Source organism: Microcaecilia unicolor, chromosome 11 (genome assembly GCF_901765095.1).
Source record: "Microcaecilia unicolor chromosome 11, aMicUni1.1, whole genome shotgun sequence".
Lineage (NCBI taxonomy): Eukaryota > Metazoa > Chordata > Amphibia > Gymnophiona > Siphonopidae > Microcaecilia > Microcaecilia unicolor.
The window spans coordinates 101,596,352-101,616,527 of NC_044041.1; the positions used below are offsets into that span (position 1 = coordinate 101,596,352).

The 20,176-nt window shown below is 43.0% G+C and overlaps 1 protein-coding gene across 1 annotated transcript in view; it reads left to right on the plus strand.

Moving 5' to 3' along the window:
• The window catches only part of RFX2 (regulatory factor X2), a 582,894-nt gene that overhangs the window by 458,335 nt on the left and 104,383 nt on the right, over positions 1-20,176 (plus strand). The window contains 4 exon segments of the mRNA XM_030218518.1: positions 4,692-4,802; positions 4,804-4,847; positions 4,849-4,899; positions 18,837-18,990. Coding sequence (XP_030074378.1) covers positions 4,692-4,802; positions 4,804-4,847; positions 4,849-4,899; positions 18,837-18,990 — 360 coding nt within the window.

Genomic DNA, 20,176 nt, shown 5'->3' on the forward strand with positions numbered 1-20,176 from the left:
AGTTGATCTCTTCAAATAGACTAGGTAGGTTATGGACTACATTGGCAAATTTCCCACTGAGAGCATCTTACATCAACTTTCAGCATATGGAAGTGCTTGCAGAAGAACTCTCTGCCCTTTTAGAAGGCAATGTGGTCAAACCTGTTCCACCAGGGAAAGAAGGAAAGAGATTCTATTCCAAATATTTTCTTCTGCCCAAGAAAATGGGAGGATTTCGTTCCATCCTAGATCTATGGGCCCTGAACAACTATCTAGTGAAGGAGACATTCAGAATGATTTCCTTGGGCACCTTTCTTCCCATGATTCAGCAAAATGATTGGCTATGCTCTCTGAACCTAAAGGATGCATATACCCAGATTCAGATATTCCCAAGCATATCAGATTTAAAGTAGGGAAACACCACTACCATACTTTGTCTTGGCATTTGGCCTCGCGTCCATTCCCAGAGTATTCTCAAAATGCCTTGCCATAGTTGCCGCATCGCTACACAGAGTGGGAGTTCAGGTATTTCTCTATCTGGACTATTGGCTGATCAGGAGCACAAAATAGGCAGGTTCCAAGAATCAATGCAGAGACTTTGTGTGTTTTAACTAGCCAAAGTTCTATCTGCACCCTGTCCTACAGTTGGAATACATGGGAGCCCTGCTAGACCACAGTACAACCTTGACCCTACCTCCTCAGCAGAAGGTGATGCACTCGTAGCTATCACCACTCAGGTTTGCAGCAGCCAGCAGATCACAGCATGGCAGATGTTGAGGTTACTGGGCCACATGGCCTCCACAGTACATGTCACTCCCATAGCATGCCTCCATTTGAGACCTGCTTAATAGACCCCTTTCTTCCCAGTGGGATCAAACCAGAGGGAACCTTGCGAATGTCATCTCTTTCAAACCAGAGCTGGAAAAGTCTCTACTATGGTGGACAATTCAATCCAATTTGACACCGAGACCCATTCTAAATTCCTTCCCCAAAACAATAGTTTTCATTATCTTATTCTTCTTTGGACAGCTGCCCTTCTCATGTTATGAGATCTCCTAGTCCTAGTTTTATTGCTTCTTGACTAACTACCGTATTTTTCGTGACTATAAGACGCACCGGACCATAAGACGCACCTAGGTTTTAGAGGGAGGGAAATAGGAAAAAAAATTTTTTTCCTTTTGTCCCTCCTCTAAAACCTAGGTGCTGCTCCGGTGCGTCTTGTCCGAATCCCTCCCTCCAAGTTAGGATCGCCGTCAGGGTTACCTCACCCCCCCCCACCCCCCCGGCCCTGTCACCACCTCTCCCCTACTCACCGCGATCTTCCTGGTGGTCTAGTGACGTCGGGGCAGGAAAGAGCCCCCCTCTTTCCTGCCCAGCGCGCATGCTCTCCATCCCTCCTGTATGCAGCCTGACGGTCTCGGCGAGATCAAATGGCCGCCGAGAATGGACTGCAATCCCGAACTCGGAGGGCGGGCGGCCTGCAGCAACCAAAATCTACCTCCGACTATAAGACGCACCCCCATTTTCCTCCCAATTTGGGGGGAAAAAAGTGCGTCTTATAGTCCGAAAAATATGGTAGTGTAAATATAACAGTTACAACTTTGTAGCTCTTGTACTTCCCGTAGTGGCATATTTGACACCAATACTGGAAAATACTAAAAGTGTTGTATCTAATGTGACCTGTTGCATCCATCCCATTATTTATCAAGGTGATGGAAGGCTGGGTAACAGATAAGTTGAACTTGTTTTTTGATAAATTTCAATTACTGCATGGATCTCAATCAGGTTTTCGTCAGAGTTTTAGCACTGAGACCATGGTCTGTTCTCAGGTTACGTCTGGCCAGAAATGACTGAGCCAAAGTTTTATCATCATTTAATTTTTCTTGTTCAGCACTTTTAGCCTAGTAGACCACGATATCATGCTTTTGCTCCTTGACTTATTAGGGATCAAGGGCCCAGTACTATCTTGGTTTCAGGGTTTTCTTACTAGATCATATAGGGTGAAAATGCAGGGTGATTATTCTGATCCTTGGGATGTGGTATGTGGAATCCCTCAGGGGTCTCCCCTTTTGCCCACATTGTTTAACATTCTTATGAAACCGTTATCAGACTATTTAGAATCACTTCAGTTGCAGTTTTATTTATATATTTAGATGACATCACAGTATTAGTACCATTTACACCAAGTAATTCTTCTCATGAGCTTAATATGTTGCATTGCTTACAGGCAGTTAAGGATTGGGTATGTTCATTTAGGTTGAATTTAAGTAAGGAAAAAACTAAATTTCTTTGGATTGGTCCTGTAGCCTATCCAAGAGATAATCGTATTATTAAGTTAGGCACATTTAATATATATCCCTTGATATAATCTCAAGAGTTCTAAGCATAGAACTAGATAGCCAACTCTGTTTCAATGCCCAAGTTAATAAGGTGGTCAGTAAATCCTTCTTTTTACTAAAAAAAAAAAACTTCAGGTTATTTGTAAATATTTTGACCCAAAGATTTTTTGGTTCAGTGGTGCAGTTTTTAATTCTGCCATTATTGGGTTATTGCAATTCTATTTATATAGGCTGCACAAAATATTTAATTATGAAGCTATAGAGGATACAAAATGCCACAGTTATCTTTTTGGTAGGTAAATTTGACTCCATTTCTCCTTTCATGTCACAGTTACACTGGTTACCAGTGGAAGCTAGATTGCAATTTAAAGTTTTGGTATTATTAACCTTTAGGGCTGTCCATGGAGATATTCCAATTTATTTAATAGATCATTTTATTTTTCTTAATTGAGCCTGCAAAGAGGTGGGAAAATGTGGGGTACAAATACAATAAATAAATAAAATAAATGAACTGCTCTAAAGGCATTCAGGGATTGGCTAGTGAACCAAATAATACTAATTCAAACAGACAATCAGGTTGCAGTGTCTTATGTCAACGAGCAGGGGGGTACAGGATCCTACCCCTAGTGTCAGGAAGCAGTCAGAATATGACAGTGAGCAACCAGTTCTCCACGCTACATACCTAGCAGAGAAAGACAACAGTGTGGCAGACAGGCTCAGCAGAGTGATACAACCACACACATGTTCTCTCAGCATGGACATAGCCCGCAGAGTCCTCTGAGACTGGGGCATCACCTTGGTGGATCCTTTTGTCACCCATCTCAACAATCGAGTTCCTCAGTTCTGCTTCAGACTCAGGATTCACAGCAGACTAGCGTTAGATGCCTTTCTTCATTGAGGAAAGGGTCTTCTGTATGCGTATCCTCCTACCACTCTAATAGGAAAGGCTTTGCTGAAACTCATACAGGACCGGGGAACCATGATCTTTATTGCACCTTATTGGCCAAGGCAGATCTGGTTACCTCTATTTCTGCAGTTCTCCAAAGAACTATGGAGATTGTACTGTTCCGGCTCTTCACACAGAATGAGGGGTTTCTTCTGCATCCCAGCCTCCAGTCCCTGGCCCTCATGGTCTTGATGTTGAGAGCGTAGAATTTGAATCCTTATATCTGCCTCAGGGAGTCTCCAGTATCCTCTTTGCTTCCAAGAAAGGTCCTACTAAGAGGTGTTATACTTTTAAATGGGCTTGCTGTCAGCTGTGAGGGCAAGGTCCTAGATCCCCTCTCTTGTCCAACACAAAAACTGCTTGAGAACCTCCTGTACCTCTGAGTCTAGTTTGTAAACCAACTCTGTAGGTGTTCACCTCAGTGCGATTAGTGCATAGATTTTATCTGCTAATTTTCTTTTCTTTAGTCCCTCTAGACAAGTCTAGATCCTGTCCTATATTTCCAGTGCACATATGCAAGATTTTTCTTGGTAAGAGTGGGGGGTTTTAGTTTGTGTATATTTTGGTGTTTAATGTATCAAAGCCATGAGTTCCACCAGGAGATTTGCCTTGGCTGATGTTTCAGATTTGATTTTCTGACTCTGGGTTTCTTCTTGAGGAATATTATGGCCTTTGTGCTTGATCAGAATACTGACTGGTGAGGGTTCAAAAAAGATTTTGCCATTTAAGGTGTCTGTGAGTCAGATGTTGTCCGCTTTACATGAGGGACTCAAAAAAGGTTTGACACTAGCCTCCCTTAATGTTCAGGTGGCAGTGTTATCATGTTTCTCTGTTTGCTTGGGTTCTCATTGGATATATGGGAGAAGGGGATGGGTCTGCAGCAAGACCTGCAAGTGCTCACTCCAGTTCACAGTACCCACAATGTTTTTGTTTTATTTTATTTAATTCAAAACTAATGCCAGTGTTGATGCTCACATCTTCTTGAGAGTGTGGGGGGGGGGGGGGGGGGGGGGTTTGTACCCATAATTAGCCCGCTCCTCTTCAGGTCTCCTGAAAGGACTGCTTTATTAGGGTGTCACTAGAGCTGAGGCCAGTCCTCCTTACCTACAACTCGATAGGGCAGAAGATTACACTGCACCCAACGAAAACTAAAGTAAGCTAAAGCTGCAAGGTTGCTATGGCATCAGAACTACCATGCATGAGCCAATTTGCCTTTCTAGAGAGCTGTGAAAGATTGAATCTAATTAGAGTCACATAACTTACTTGTTTGACTGGTGAACTGCTGCCTTAAGAGCACAGCTGTTACCGTGATCAATTTTATAATTTGTTACATTTCAAAGTAAACAATTGGTTGCTAGTTAATTTACAAAACTTCTTGTAAGTATGTATAAATGTCCTTTAAAATGTTGCATATTTTGTGTTTGTAGGAACAAGCCTCATGGGTATGTCAGTGTGAGGAAGGCATGGTGCAGAAATTGGAGCAGGATTTTAAGCTCACATTGCAGCAGCAGAGTTCCCTGGATCAGTGGGCCAGCTGGTTTGGATAATGTAGTCACTCAGATTCTGAAACCCCACGAGGGAAGCCCAGTTTCCCAAGGCTGCCAGGCAGTTTTTGCTCAAATGGTCCTTTTACAGGTGAGCTGTCAGTTTTAGCATTACGGTATATGTTCACCCCATCCATGCTAAGGTGAGTTTTTAGTAGCCCTATCTCAAGAGATACCCTTAAACCCTAAGAAAAAAAAACTTCACTAGTAAAAGCAAGGTTACTTATCTGTCACAGAAGTTCTCTGCGGACATCAGAATAAGCCAGGCACATGTGAGCAATGTCACCTGACAGTGTCAAGCTTGGACATTTGCTTGCCTAGAGACCAGAAAACCCTAGAAGATTTTTCAGATTATGCATGAGATCTCCTGCCTTCATGTTTTGACTTCAGCTTCCTCATTTAGTTGAAAGCTTATAACAGTTTCTGATGATTAGGGGCTGGCAAGTGAATTTATGTGGCTAACGTATCTTACTGTCCATGGAGAATGTTATAGGCGAGTAATCTTGTTTTATTCATGGACAAGTGAAAAGTAAGATGTGTCAACCAGATATGGATGACCCCAAAGTTTAGGGTTGCAGTAAGTATTTTTTTTTTTTTTGGGGGGGGGGGGTTAATAGGCTTTAAATATGTAGGAAGAGCTGTTCGATCTGTGTATTTTGGTAAGGGTAAAACTGTTTGTTTATATATTCAGATTCATACTGTTGAAGGTTTCATCTTGATTAATTTTGAATATTAGTGCTTATGGTACGTTTGTACAGTTCTATAACAATGCAGGAAACAACCAGCCAGCCAACAATTCTTCTTATACAGTCCTCCTGATATTCAGCATTTTTTAATCAGCCAGGAATGGCTTCTAGCCAGTTAAATAGCACTTAACTGGCTATTCATGAATATTCAGCGGGAGATGGCTGGTTATCTCCCGCTGAATATTCTCAGTCAGCACTTAGCAGCTAACCAGTTATATCATGCGATAAAACCAGCTATCCACTAATATTCATTCAGTACATCACTGGCTAAGTTTGGTGGCCAAATTGGGCCACCAAAATAGAAGTCCTATCTTTGGCCACTCTAAACTTAACTGCCCAATGCTGAATGTTGGCTTGGCCGGTTAAGTTTAAACCGGTCAAAGATAAACCAGATATTCAATGCCAGCCACTGGAAACAGCCCGGCATTGAATATCCAGTATCACTACTGACCGCGGCACTCTCCGGTGCAGACAGTCTCCTTTCTGGTGGAGGGGAAGGTTCAGAAGGAATCCCAAAGGATTCGTCAGAAGAAAAGTACCTGGGATCCTCCTCTTCTTCCCACAAACGCTCACTTTCAGTATTGGACAAAACCTCTCAGAGCAGTCTGAAACTGAGCCTGTCTCGACGCCGAGGAACGACGTCCTCGATGGCGATGCCAAGAAGTCGACACCCGCCTGTACTCCGGTGAAGCTTCCTCCACCGACGTCGAAGGAGAGTCGACCTGCACCTTATATCAAGTTTCATGACAACAGAGTAGTCCTCCGCCCGCACCCTAAGTTCCTGCCAAAGGTGGTGTCGGAGTTCCATCTGAACCAGTCAATTATCTTGCCAACATTCTTTTCCCGTCCTCATACCCGCCCTTCGAAAGTAGTTTGCACACCTTGGACTGCAAGAGAGCATTGGCCTTTTACGTGGAGCGGACAATGCCCTTTAGACAGTCCGCTCAATTGTTTGTTTCTTTCGATCCTAACTGGAGGGGAGTCGCCATCAGAAAACGCACCATCTCCAGTTGGCTAGCAGATTGCATTTCCCTCACTTATGCCCAAGCTGGGCTGACTTTGGAGGGCCGTGTCACTGCTCACAATGATAGAGCCATGGCTGCGTCAGTGGCTCATTTGATGTCAGCCTCTGTAGAAGAGATTTGCAAGGCTGCAACGTGGTCATCAGTCCAACATTCACATCTCACTACTGCCTCCAGCAGTATAACCCGACGCAACAGTCAGTTTTGGGCAGTCGGTTTGGCAGAATCTTTTTGGGGTTTGGAATCCAACTCCACCCCTCTAGGCCCATTTTGTTCTGTTCCAGGCTGCACTCTACTAGTTGATTTTGGTTTCAGGTCAATCTCTGTTATGTCCTCGCCGTGCGAGGCCCAATTGACCAATGTCATTGTTTTGAGGAGCCTGGTTGCTAGGGATACCCCATGTGTGAGATCAAGCAGCCTGCTTGTCCTCGGAGGAAAGCGAAGATTACTTCCCTGTAGCAGGTATTCTCGAGAACAGCAGGCTGATTGTTCTCACAAACCCGCCCACTTCCCCTTTGGAGTGTTGTTTGTTTATTTGTTTGTTTTTGATCTAACTTGAGCGGGGAATGCTCACGCGACAGGTGGGGAAGACAGCCGCGCATGCGCGGGTGCGCTACTCGTGCGCCAGAAGACTCTAGCAGGATTTTTTTTATATTTTTGCTTGCAAAATAGCCATCCAATTCTCGGGCCGACGCAGATGTTGACCCACGTGTGAGAACAATCTGCCCCGCTGTCCTCGGAGAATACCTGCTACAGGTATGTATTTCACTTTATTTCTGAATGCCCAGGTTTCCCCCAGGTCTTCCATGAGTGAGAAGCTTGGGCCTTGCACGTGAAGATGACATGATCGTTGATTTTTACAACCTTGTCACATATGTATTCTCCTCTTCAACACCATCATTATGCCTATTTACAATTAATGCATTTTATATGGGTGGAAAAAGTTCCAAGATTTGATTCTTTAAGAAGATGCATTTTTTTTGTCAGGAAGCTTGTGAGGACTTTGTGCCTTCTAAGAAGCTGGTCTTCTCGTTATAGATTTTTGCTTAACCAGTGCCCTAAATATATTGCACATAGGCATAAATGGGAGCTTGAGTTTAGGTGTTCTGTACTTGGTAGAGCAGTGGAAACAGATGTAATCATCTCACTAACAACAGGATATCTCTTGATTTATAGGAAAATATTGCCAAGCTTTTGTACTGCTGGTTATCTTATCCCTGTACATCTTAATAAAAGTTATCCAGGAGTTCCCCTCTATGGTGGAGGCAATGTGGAGAACAAGGACCTATAGGACATATTTGGTAGTATTCTTGAAGGCACATGCTTTATGGCGGACAGTGCACTATAGAGTCTATACACTCTTGGGCCTACAGGTTCCATGGGACATGGGTATTTTTCTGTTTAATAAATTCATTCCTGAATTTACCATTGCGCACAACATTAAAGTTTGAAATTATTTAATCCTTTAGTAGTCCATTGGCAGGAGTGTTATCACTCCATTGATCAGCTCCGATGTGTGGTATTGATGCAGATTCCTCCTCTTAATAGAGGGGGAAACATCAGTGATCGTTTGTTGGTTTTGGAACAGCGATTCATATTTACATGGGGAACGGTAGCGCCCAGAGGCCTTAATTTAGAGGTTGAATGGATATAAAGGAGTGTGCCTTTAATTCGCCTAAGGCGGGGGCCAAGGATGTTAGATATTTAAATAGGGTTTTCACATCCAACCAGTAAACTTCAGTGGAGCGGTGTCTGTTCCGCGCCTTGTGAACGCCAATCCGGCAGGCAGCCGTGTATAATAGAGACAGTAAGTGATGAGTTATGCTATTAAATAGTTGACATTCATATTGAATTTAAATGGTTTATTATAGTAGTGATAATTAATTTTGTTAATGTTGTAGAGCAATGGGTGGTTCCTCCTGACGAAGGGAAACGAAATGCGGACCATCATTGGGGAACCGTGTTTCACATAAGAATGATTTCTGCCTGAACGGCGGTCTTGTGCGGCCCCTCACCCAGTGTCTGCAAGTTGACTAAATTTAACGTGATCCAGCAGCGTGGTTTTGGGACAAACAGCATTCAGTTTGAATATATACAGCGCTGTATTATTAGTGAAGCCTGGAATGGGCTGAACAGCGTGAGATAAGTGCTGAGCTCCACTCAGCAGCGTTGATTGAATATTGTCATGTTCAACGCGTCCCAAGTGGGTTACGTATGACGAAGGAACCAAGATTTCTTGGTAATGATCAATACGTTGCTCGGTGAACGCAGTCATAACGCAGTGTTCTTTGGACCTTATGTTGTTAACTATTGATGCCCTACAGTATGAGATACAGGGGCATAGGGAAGAGTTAATGGAAAAACAGAATGCTATGAAACGCACACAGGATAAATCCATTTTTGAGAAACATTTGGGTGAACATAATTTGAAAATTGAGGAGTATAGCAAAGAACAAAGAGCTATAAAAGTAGCCAAGTTTTGGAGGGACGAGTAAGAATACACTAAGGGCTATATTTACAGCTGGATGGATAAAAAGCGAAGAGGCGGAGAGGTAGAAGGACGGGTAAGAACTCAATTTTAAGCTGTCCCCTCCAGTGAGTCATCGGGGGATGAGGAAAAGTAAAAAAAAAATACAATAGACAAACGTCCACAAGTATACATAAAACACAAGAATCATCCAAACCTCTACCCGAATCTTTTTTAAGGCTTCCAGATCAGACACCCAATGTGTCGACCGAACCGAAAGAAACAGGCAAAGCAAAGAAAGCCCTCAAGAAATAAATAATCTATATATATAAAAGGCACCTCCAACGTTCCAATGAAGCCTCAAGCCGGATGAGGCGCCCGAGATATCCGATTTGCCCTGCAGTCACTGTAGCTCAGCCCTCACGTCAAAACGCGATGACGTCGAGGGCAGGGCGGCGAATAACGTCGAGGGCGGGGCAGCAAAGGCACAACGCACGAGTTCCAACTTCCAGAGATTCTGACAGCAGCAGTGGGGAGAGAGCTGCGAACTTTGACCACAAACTCGCAAACAAGTTAGTGAGGAACGGAGGGAGGGGGAGGGGGCTGTGGAACTTGGAAGGGAGGGACGGAGGGGGGGTCTGGAACTCAGGAGGGAGGGAGGATAGTGCGAGGGGGATTACCTTGCTAGCGCCCGTTTCATTTTTTCACAAAACGGGCATTTCTTACTAGTATTATTAATATATCACATGACACATTGTCCACAGTATAAGAGAAAATTCTGGCTAAGGGATTGTCATTCGTACCTTCTAGTAGGTATGATGTGTTTGAGACCAGGCGGGGACTCTATCAATTTTTTAGAGAGCTTAGACTGTGGCTACATTTCGGCAAACCTAGTGAGGAGGACAAGGATAGAGTGATCTTATCCCGGTCGGGACTAAGATCTCGTTGGGTGCCTCCGGGTGCAGTAGGTCCCTCTATCATGGCTTATCAAAAGTTGGTACTTGCTGATGTAGCTAATCTGGAGGCACAATATAGCAGAGGTGGCAGTAATATGTCTAATACTCAGAGACAAGAGTATTCATGAATTGGCTAATAATGATCGTATTATTATCCAGAGGGCCGATAAGGGCGGGTCAACGGTGATTATGGATAGGGACAGATATATGCGGGAGGGCCTTGGGCAATTGCGACAAACCCAATATTATAAACAGATTGGGAATGATCCTACCGCAGGATTGCAAAGTGAGATTGCAAAATGTGTTGTTAGTGCAGTAGTAGATAGTATTTTTACTAGATCTGAACAGCGGTATCTTTGCCATCCGTGGCCCAGGGTCCCCTATATCTATTTTGTCCCTAAAGTCCATAAATCCCTGGTTGACCCGCCTGGTCGACCCATTGTATCCACCCGGGATTCCATTTTGGAACCCTTGTCCAAGTATTTGGACATGTTGCTGAACCCTGTGGTTAAAAAGTGTGAGTCTTATGTAAGAGATTCGATGCATTTTATACAGCTTTTGGATAACATGGAACCACAGACAGAAGATGATTTTTACATGGTAGGGCTGGATGTAGCCACACTCTATACTAATATTCCCCAGGATAAGGCCATACAACTAGCCTGCAACCACTTTGTTGAGATGCAGATTTCTCATTCCAAAGTTGAGGTTTTGAAAAAGCTTATCATATTTGTCATTTGCCACAATTATTTTGAGTTTGGTGACCAGTTTTTTATACAAACTCAAGGGGTAGCTGTGGGGGCGACTGTCTCACCCTCATTAGCATGCCTTTATATGACTCAATTTGAAAAGATGCATGTGTATACTTCAGTGTGGTTTGCTAATGTGATCATGTGGAAACATTACATCGGCGATGTTATTTTATTCTAGCGGGGCCCCTTGAATGAGCTGCAGACCTTCATTGAGTTCCTTAATAGGGCAGATAGTCATATTAAATTTACTTCAAGAATTGACCAAGTGGAGCTTGATTTTTTTGGACGTTAAAATTAGTAGATCTATGAATGGAGGGAGGGTTCACTACCACCATCTTTCGCAAGCCCACAGACAGGAACACCCTACTGAATTATCAGAGTTTCCACCATGGTGCTCTGAAGCGGGGTGTTCCTGTCAGTCAATTTTTGCGGCTATGGCGGTTATGTTCCTCCACCATGGAGTTCAAAAAGCAACAAGAAATATGATGGATAGGTTCATAGCCCGTGGGTACTCTATGAAGGTCCTTAAAAGTGCATTCAAACGGGCCCTTTATGCCCATCTCCCGTGGTGGTTTTTACCCCACCAAAATTCTCAGAATACTGTGGCATGTGTCATTCCATTTTCTCAGAAAGCAGTAGGGGTTTTGTTCCATCATCCACAAGTACTGGCATGTTCTTTCTGTGCATCCCGAATTCAGTGAGCACCCAGAAGTGGCGTATAAACGACAAGCTAATATTGGGGAATTATTGAAAAGACTGAGAACAGATTTCGGTAATGGCAGGCACTACCCATATGGTAGATGCGTGTACTGCCAGTATTCTTGTGACACCAGGATGGTTCCCATTCCCCATACCAATAAACAGTTTCTTTTGAAACAAAATACTACATGCACCAGTGAACGTGTTATATACTGCATCATTTGCCCTTGTAAACTGTATTACATAGGACATACAAAAAGACAAAGAACAGGTTAGCTGAGCACATCAGCAACTTGCGTCACAATAAACAAGAGAATCCTTTAGTAGTCCATTGGCAGAAGCGTCATCACTCCATTGATCAGCTCCGATGTGTGGTATTGATGCAGATTCCTCCTCTTAATAGAGGGGGAAACATCAGTGATCGTTTGGTTTTGGAACAGCGATTCATATTTACATAGGGAACGGTAGCACCCAGAGGCCTTAATTTAGAGGTTGAATGGATATTATGGAGTATACCTTTAATTCGCCTAAGGCGGGGCCAGGGACGTTAGATATTTAAATGGGGATTTCACGCCCAACCAGTAAACTTCAGTGGAGCGGCGTCTGTTCCGCGCCTTGTAAACGCCAATCCGGCAGGCAGCCGTGTATAATAGAGACAGTAAGTGATGAGTTATGCTATTAATAGTTGACATTCACATTGAATTTAAATGGTTTATTATAGTAGTGATAATTTTGTTAATGTTGTAGAGCAATGGGTGGTTCCTCCTGACGAAGGGAAACGAAATGCGGACCATTGGGGAATCGTGTTTCACATGAGAATTATTTCTGCCTGAACGGCGGTTTTGTGCGGCCACTCACCCAGTGTCTGCAAGTTGACTAAATTTAACGTGATCCAGCAGCGTGGTTTTGGGACAAACAACAGCATTCAGTTTGAATATATGCAGCGCTGTATTATTAGTGAAGCCTGGAACAGGCTGAACAGCGTGAGATAAGTGCTTGGACATGTTTGATCTCCCGCAGCTGCAAACAAAATCTGTTTAAAGTGACATTACAGGCCAACAAGAAGCGTGTTAAAAGTTTTTTGTTAAATATTGACGTATTTGTCTGTATATGATCTGATAAGCTTGTATATGCTATATTATGGTCACGAGTCAGAAACAATGGATGAGTGGCATATGAATGGTGATGAATGAGTAGTTTGATTGCTTATATGTGTCATATGTTGTGTATAGGCACATTGATTTAATAAAAAGTCACATTTTGATACAATTTAACATTCTGGAGTCTTTGTGAATGAAATTATTTAATAACTGCCAGAATCATGTTGGCCCAGTATTGGAAGTGACATGAAACTCCTTCACTTCAGTTATGGCAATCCAGATTGAAAAGTGGTTATATGGAAAAGCTTAGAGCTGAATGACTTAAATCTTTGGTTGAATGGGAGGGTTATTGTGGAGGTGGGTGAGGGGTTGGAAAATTAAAATAGAGGTCATGCATGGCTTTTGTGGTGATGTATTTAGACTTTCTCGGAGGACAAGTAGGCATAATATTCTCACTTTTGGATGACGTCATCCATGGAGCCCAGTGCGGACACTGCCAAGTGCACTTTCACTTTAAATCTTTGCAGCAGTGCCCCCACCACACATGCAAGAGTACCTTCCTGCCTGACATTCGAGCACAGGGCTGGCAGTCTATTGTTTTCCGCAGAGCAAAGAGGTTACTGTTTTTATCTTTCCTCAGCACATCAAGCATTACCTTTTTGGTGCCTTTCCTTTTCAGGTTACTTTTTCTTCATATTCTACCTTTTTCAATACTAATTTGTATGCCGCAGTGACTGCTCTCCTTCTTTCCAACTTATTTATTTATTTATTGCATTTGTACCCCGCGCTTTCCCGCTCATCGCAGGCTTCAAGATCTCCTATGCCTGCAGATGCCATTACTCAGGCTGCATCCACATCGCTTTCTCAGCCAATACTGATACTTACTCTACATGAAGAAATCCAGGCTATGCTTAAGGAGGAGCTTTCAGGGCTACTACATTCACAATCTCTACAGACTTACAGGGTGCTTGTGCCAGCCTCAGCCCAGCCTGTCGATACATCAGAGAGACAATCACAGGAAAGTTCCCACATGCTGGCTCAGCATTGACCATCCGAGGCAGCATGAACCCAACTGATACATTCCTCATTGTTGGCCAAAGAACTCCAACTTCGGAGACTGATCTGCCTAACGCACCTCGCACAGAGCCGACGCCTCTAGTCGACACTCTCTTCCATGTACTTTCCATGAACAGTACTTTGCAGAGTCTCCTGGGAGACGTATCAGGACCCACAAGACGTCTCATCAGACCTATGGGATTCTATCTTATCCTTCTCCGCCACCTGAGAGACGTAGATCTCCCCAAGAAAGTTTATCATTCTCTCTGGCTTTGTCCTTGAAATGGCTCAAGCCATACCTTTCAAATTAGAAACAGAGGAGGAACTTCATTCAGAACTTTTTGAAGTTCTAGATTATAACTCTCCTTAAAAACTGGGAGACTGCACTGACTGTGCAAGTAGCCCCAAAGAAAATTGAGACCATGTATAGGATATACATAAATCCACTGGATTTGAGAAAACACAATTACCTCAGTATTTCCTAGTTGTGGAATCTGCTTTAAAAAGCATTTGCGGTGCAAGATCTCATGCTTCTCCTCCAGGAGAAGAAGCTAGAATATTGGATTCTTTTGGCAGACAAAATTTTCAAGCTTCAGTGCTAACCAATCATTTATTGGATTACCAACTTTATTCCATAATTTACTTAAAATCTCTAATAGAAGGTACTCATATGTTTTGCGGAATTCCTCCCTCCTGAGAAAGCTGAAGAATTCCATGAACTGCACAGAAAACTTCTCGACTGTCATAAATATCTTGCAAGACATGCCTTTGATGCCTCTTCACAAAATTTCTTCCTTAGCAGTAGCAATGCACCGTTTCTCCTGGCTCAGGGTCTCTGAACTCGAATCTGCAGTCCCAGGAGTGTCTAACAGATGTCCCTTGTCATGGAGAAAACTTATTTGGTGATAAGGTCGGGAAGTAGCCGACCTAATTAAAAAACATACAGATACTACAAAATTCTCTGATCCTTCTTCGTGTAGAAGTTTTGCAGGAGGATATCAATGCTCAAATTACTTTGTAAGCATTGTTACATTCCTACTCCTCCTCCATTATGCCCTAGTGCTCAAGTCCAAGGCAGCAGCAGGGTCAAAAATCCTAGACACCCTCCCAGTCTAATAATAAGCCAATGTTTGACTCTTTCCTAGAGAGCATTGCTACCTTACAATTGTCCTTGCCAAACGACCTATCAGTCAGAGGAGAGACTCTTTCTCTTTCAACAGAGGTAGTATCTCATAACCTCTGACCATTGGATGTTGCACACAATCCGGCATGGCAAAGCTCTGCCTACTCGGTCACATGATTTCAATAGTCCATGTAACATGGTTGGCTTGACTCCACTTCCGAATTCCTTAGTGGATGCTCTTCTCTCAGTGGTCCCAAGCCACAGGATTACTGTCATCTCATATTTGAGACACGCCACAGTTATGTCACTCTCTACAATGGTGAATGATGTCCGAGAATCTGACCCAGGGTCTTCTGTTTCAGTCCTCACCACAGATGCTTCTGTGGTAGGTTGGGGTGCTCAATCAGGTAATACTGGTTCGCACAGGCAACCAGGTTGCAATCTATTACCTGTCAAACAAGAGGGAACAGGTTCATCTCACCTCTGTCAGCAAGCCATACAGATATGGACTTGGGCAGTTTCACGAGCATCTCTCTGAGTCATTTACCTAACCAGCAAATGACTATGCTCTGGCTGTCAAATTGAACAGCTTCAACCTCATGAATGGTCATTTGATACCTCTGTAGTTCATCAAATATTTCAGCAGTGGGGAATCCCGGTGATAGACTTATTTGCTTCTCCTCGGAACAAAACACTTCCCCGCTATTGTTCCAGGATTTATGCACCCAACCGGACAGCCCTGAATGCCTTCTTGCTCCACTGCAGAACAGACCTATATGCCTTTCCCCCACTACCTCTCATAGAGAAAACTCAAGCTCTATAAAGACCAAGTGACCATGGTTTTAATTGCTCCCTATTGGCCTCATCAAATCTGGTTCCCTCTTCTAGTGTTATCGTCCAGAGAACCATTGAGGTTAGATCCTTTTACAACCCTAATAACACCGAACAGGGGATCCCTCTTCCATCCAGACTCTTGCTTTCTAGCTCTGATAGCGTGGTTCTTGAAGACATAGAATTCTGTTCCTTAAATCTTCCATCCTTGAATCTTCTTCCTGAAGAAGTCTCTAGGATACCCCTAGCCTCTAGAAAACGTTCCACACAAAAATGTTACAATTTCAAGTGGAAGAGATGATCCCTCTGGTGTACAGCCAGAGCACTTGACCCTCTTATATGCTCTCTTTTTACCCTTATGGAGTACCTCCTCCATCTTTCAAATTCTGGCCTCAAATCTAATTCAGTCAGAGTATAGTTGAGGGCCATTAGTGCTTTTCACATCAAAGTTGATAATAAACCAGTTTCTGTTCATCCCCTGATAGTAAGGTTTATTTCATACCAAACCTCCTATGAAACCACCGCCTGTGGTTTGGGATCTGTGTCATCCTCTTAGCTCTTATGAAACGTCCTTTTGAACCACTTCATTCCTTTTCTCGAGTTCCTTACATATAGGTAGTATTCTTAATAGCTTTTACTTCTGCCAGAGAAGTAAGCCAACTTCAAGCCCTCATGGCAGATCAGCTTTACATCAGATTCTACCAAACAGGATTGTACTACAAACCCACCCCAGATTTCTCCCTAAACTGGAATCGGAGTTCCATCTCAATCAATTCATTGTACTACCTGTCTTCTTCCCAAAGCCACACATTCATCCTGGAAAGCAGCACTGTATTTTCTTGAGCATACAAAACCTCATAGGAAGTCCTCCCAGCTTTATGTATTCTTCGATTCTAACAGATTAGGAATATCCAACCCAAACATACTATTTCTACTTGGCTGGCTGAGTGTATCTCTTAAACGTGTACACAGGCTGGGTTTACTCTTCATGGCCGAGTCACAGCTCACAACATAAGAGCCATGGTGGCTTCAGTAGTCCATTTCTGCTCTACCTTCATTGAAGACATTTGCAGGGCGGCTATGCAGTATTCTGACCACACTTTCATTGCTCACTACTGTCTGGAGCAGCATCCTTGGCAGGTTATCTGGTTTGGACAAGTAGTTCTGCAGAGTCTTTTCTCTACTTAAAAGCCAACTCTGCCCTCAGACCCTGTTTTTCCACCAGGCTCACTATCAACTAAGTTGAAAAATTAGTTTGTTGTGAGCCTGGCAGCTAGTGAGTCCCATATGTGAGAATATTATACCTGCTTGTCCTCGGAGAAAGCTAAGTTATCTATAGCAGGTGTTCGCTGAGGACAGCAGCATATATTCTCACATCTTTCCCACCTCCCCTTGGAGTTGTCTTATTAGCTTTAATACTGTACTGCTGGTCCTGTGCTCAAGCGTTGGGCAGGAAGGCATCTGCATATGCTCTGTGGGGGCACTGCCTCATAAGATTTAAAGTGACAGTGCACTTGGCAGTGTCTGCACCGGGCTCTGTGGATCACCCATATATGAGAATACATGCCTGCTGTTCTCAGAAAACACCTGCTACAGGAAAGTAACTTAGCTTTAATGCATGTAAACATAAGTTTTTCTGCCTTATTCTTGCAGTAGAGTTGTGTTTTTTTATGATATCTTTATTAAAAAGTAAAATCAAAATTAAAATACTTCTGTGATGTAAATGCACAGCAGGCAGGTCTTTTTCAACAAAAAGGAAGCTCTGGAATTGTGGTCGTGGGGGAGGATGACGATGAAAGGGGGATAGACTCAAGAGTAATCTAAGGAAATATTTCTTTATGGAAAGGGTGATGGATGGATGCATGGAATGAACTCCCAGTGGTGGGGGCGGTAGAGACAAACTGTGTTTGATTTCAAGAAAGCATGGGACAAGCACACAGTGATCTGTAAGGGAGAGGAAGTAATAAATAGATATGGATGGGAAGTCTGGATAGGCCATATGTTCTTTCGCCATCATTTCTGGGTTTTTATGGGCTTTTTCTTTGGGTTTTTTTTTGTTTGCTTAAGAGTTAAATCATCTCTGTGCATAAAGAAAATGATGAGCTTCCAGTCTCTGATGTCAAAAGTAAATGAAACAGCAAAGTAGATCGTGCCATAAGTCATAAGTACATAAGCAATGCCGACACTAGGAAAAGACCAAAGGGTCCATCAAGCCCAGCACTCTGTCTCCGACAGCGGCCAATCCAGGCCCCAGAATCTGATATCTCTAAAACATCAGAAATATTCAAAGTTGGCAGCGTTGGAGACTGAAGAGCTGGTTGACTTGATTTTTTTTTCTCGTTGTTTTAGTTGGTTTATTTGTTTGCAGTGGGAAGATAAGCTTGAACTGTTGGAGGCCTCTAATAGTTCAAGCTTATTATCTATGGGCCTGATATTCAGCCCACAGCGATATGCATTGACAGAACTGCTCACAGCCATGGGTTGAACTGACCCCCAATATTCAATGCTGGGACATAAGTGGGCTCCTGGCATTGAATATCTGGATATCAGCGGTCACCTGGAAGTTAACTGGACACCAGCCAATATTCAGACCGGTGCCTGGTTAACTTTAACGCATAATGTTAAGACAGCCTTTTCCCTTTTCCTAACTTACTTAGCTGGTTAGCAGTCTGAAAGTCGCCGCTAACCGGCTAAGTAAGCGTTCTGTCAATGCTAAGTGGTTAGGAGATGGCCACTTAGCAGCAATATTCAGTGACACTAACTGGTTAAGTTTTGCTGAGTATCACGTGCAGAGTTGCTCAGCGAGGAGGTCTCTACTGTCTGATTAAACACTTTTGAATATTGGACGGTATGTGTCTGACCTCCACTTGCACATGCATGCCAACTTATACAAAGAAAAGAATAGCTGTAAATCCTGATGTTGATGTATTGGAGCATACATATGCACCCCCTTTTTGAAATGGGGAATACAGATGTAGATTTTAGTTCCACCCATCCAAAACCCACTCCCTTGAAATCTAAATATAATGCAGAAATACATGTATAAATATTGGCTTTCTAAAATAATGGTTTACAATGCAATGTAATCAATATACACATGTAAATGCAGTTAGCTACACGTGTAAATTGTGACTAGAGCTTCTAAAATAAGGGCCAAAATGTCTGTGTATCTGAATACTTGGGACCTACTTGTTCAGAACTGTATTGGGAAACATTGAATTCATACAGAAAAGTTCTCTGGGATGTAATATTGTCAAACTATTTTAATCCTTTCAGTTCTATGGTGATTAGGGACCTCACCTTGCGCAGTGCAGCCAGTTTTGGATCTTTTCACCTGATTCGCCTGCTCTATGATGAGTACATGTTCTATCTGGTAGAACATCGTGTGGCCCAGGCAACAGGAGAGACACCAATAGCTGTGATGGGAGAGGTGAGTTCTTGTTCAGAATATGTATACAGTGTATACCAGATTAGAGGAACTTGACTTAAGAAAGAAGACTGCTTTGGTGGGGCAAAGCACAGGGCAAACCTGTATTGCAGAGAAATGCTACCTGTAGCATTCACTTTTTAGACAGTAAAAACTGCTAAATTATTCAAGGAGGTATGTAAACATTTCATAATGCTTAATTTCCTTGCAGTACAGAAATTTGCATTTGGTTACGGTTTTCAACCTGACAAGGCAGCTGTCAAAATTCTCTCTCAGAGTTCATCTTTACTTTTGCTTTTTACAGAGGTGGCATGTATGACGTTGCTAAATTTCAAACAATGAGATCAGAGACCTATAGCCATTAATCTCAGGTGAGGCACAGCAGCTCACTGCCATTTCAGCGTGCTCAGACCTGTCAGAGTTCAACAAAACAGTGATTTCAAAATGGAGAGCCTTATTCCTAGTCTTCCCCTGTAACACACAGCCTCCCAACCATATCTCCAGTGTCAGACTAAGGGAGAGAACAGTCCGTTCCCAACACATCCTGCCTCAAAAATAATTCATTTTTGAATATTTACCTCTGAGCAGCTGACCATTTTTCTTCAAAGAGGTATAGCACAGAATCACCTCAGATGGGTCCTACACATAAATATCTCAGGGCTATGAAATAAACTTCACTCAATTCCCATGTCCGTCCTCTAAGACTGACAATCACTATACTCTCGCTACCACCTTGCCAACCTTTCAACAGAGCTACAAGCTCATGATAGAAGTCGGGGCTCTATTCCAAGTACTTTATTCCCAAAAAAATAGGTAGACTACTACTACTACTCCAAGATCTGAGCAATCTCACTGAATATGTCAGAAAGGAGAAGTTAAAAATGACTTCCTTATCAACCATATGTTATTATTCCACTAGCCTGGCTGGCCTCAGTAGATCTCAAGAACATTTAACTCATATCCCCACATGAATGAATGGTTCTAGGTCAGTTCCCATCTGGACAATTCCCACCTAGGACAATTACCACTGAACCAATTCCCACCACACCAGGGAGGACAATTCCCGCCCATAACTCAAAAAATAAATACACTACGACAATTAATCTCCATCCCTTTCCCCTTCTAGACATGCAGTTTGTTTGTGTTTGGGGGAGCAATACCCCCCATTCTCCTCCCCCAAACTACACCC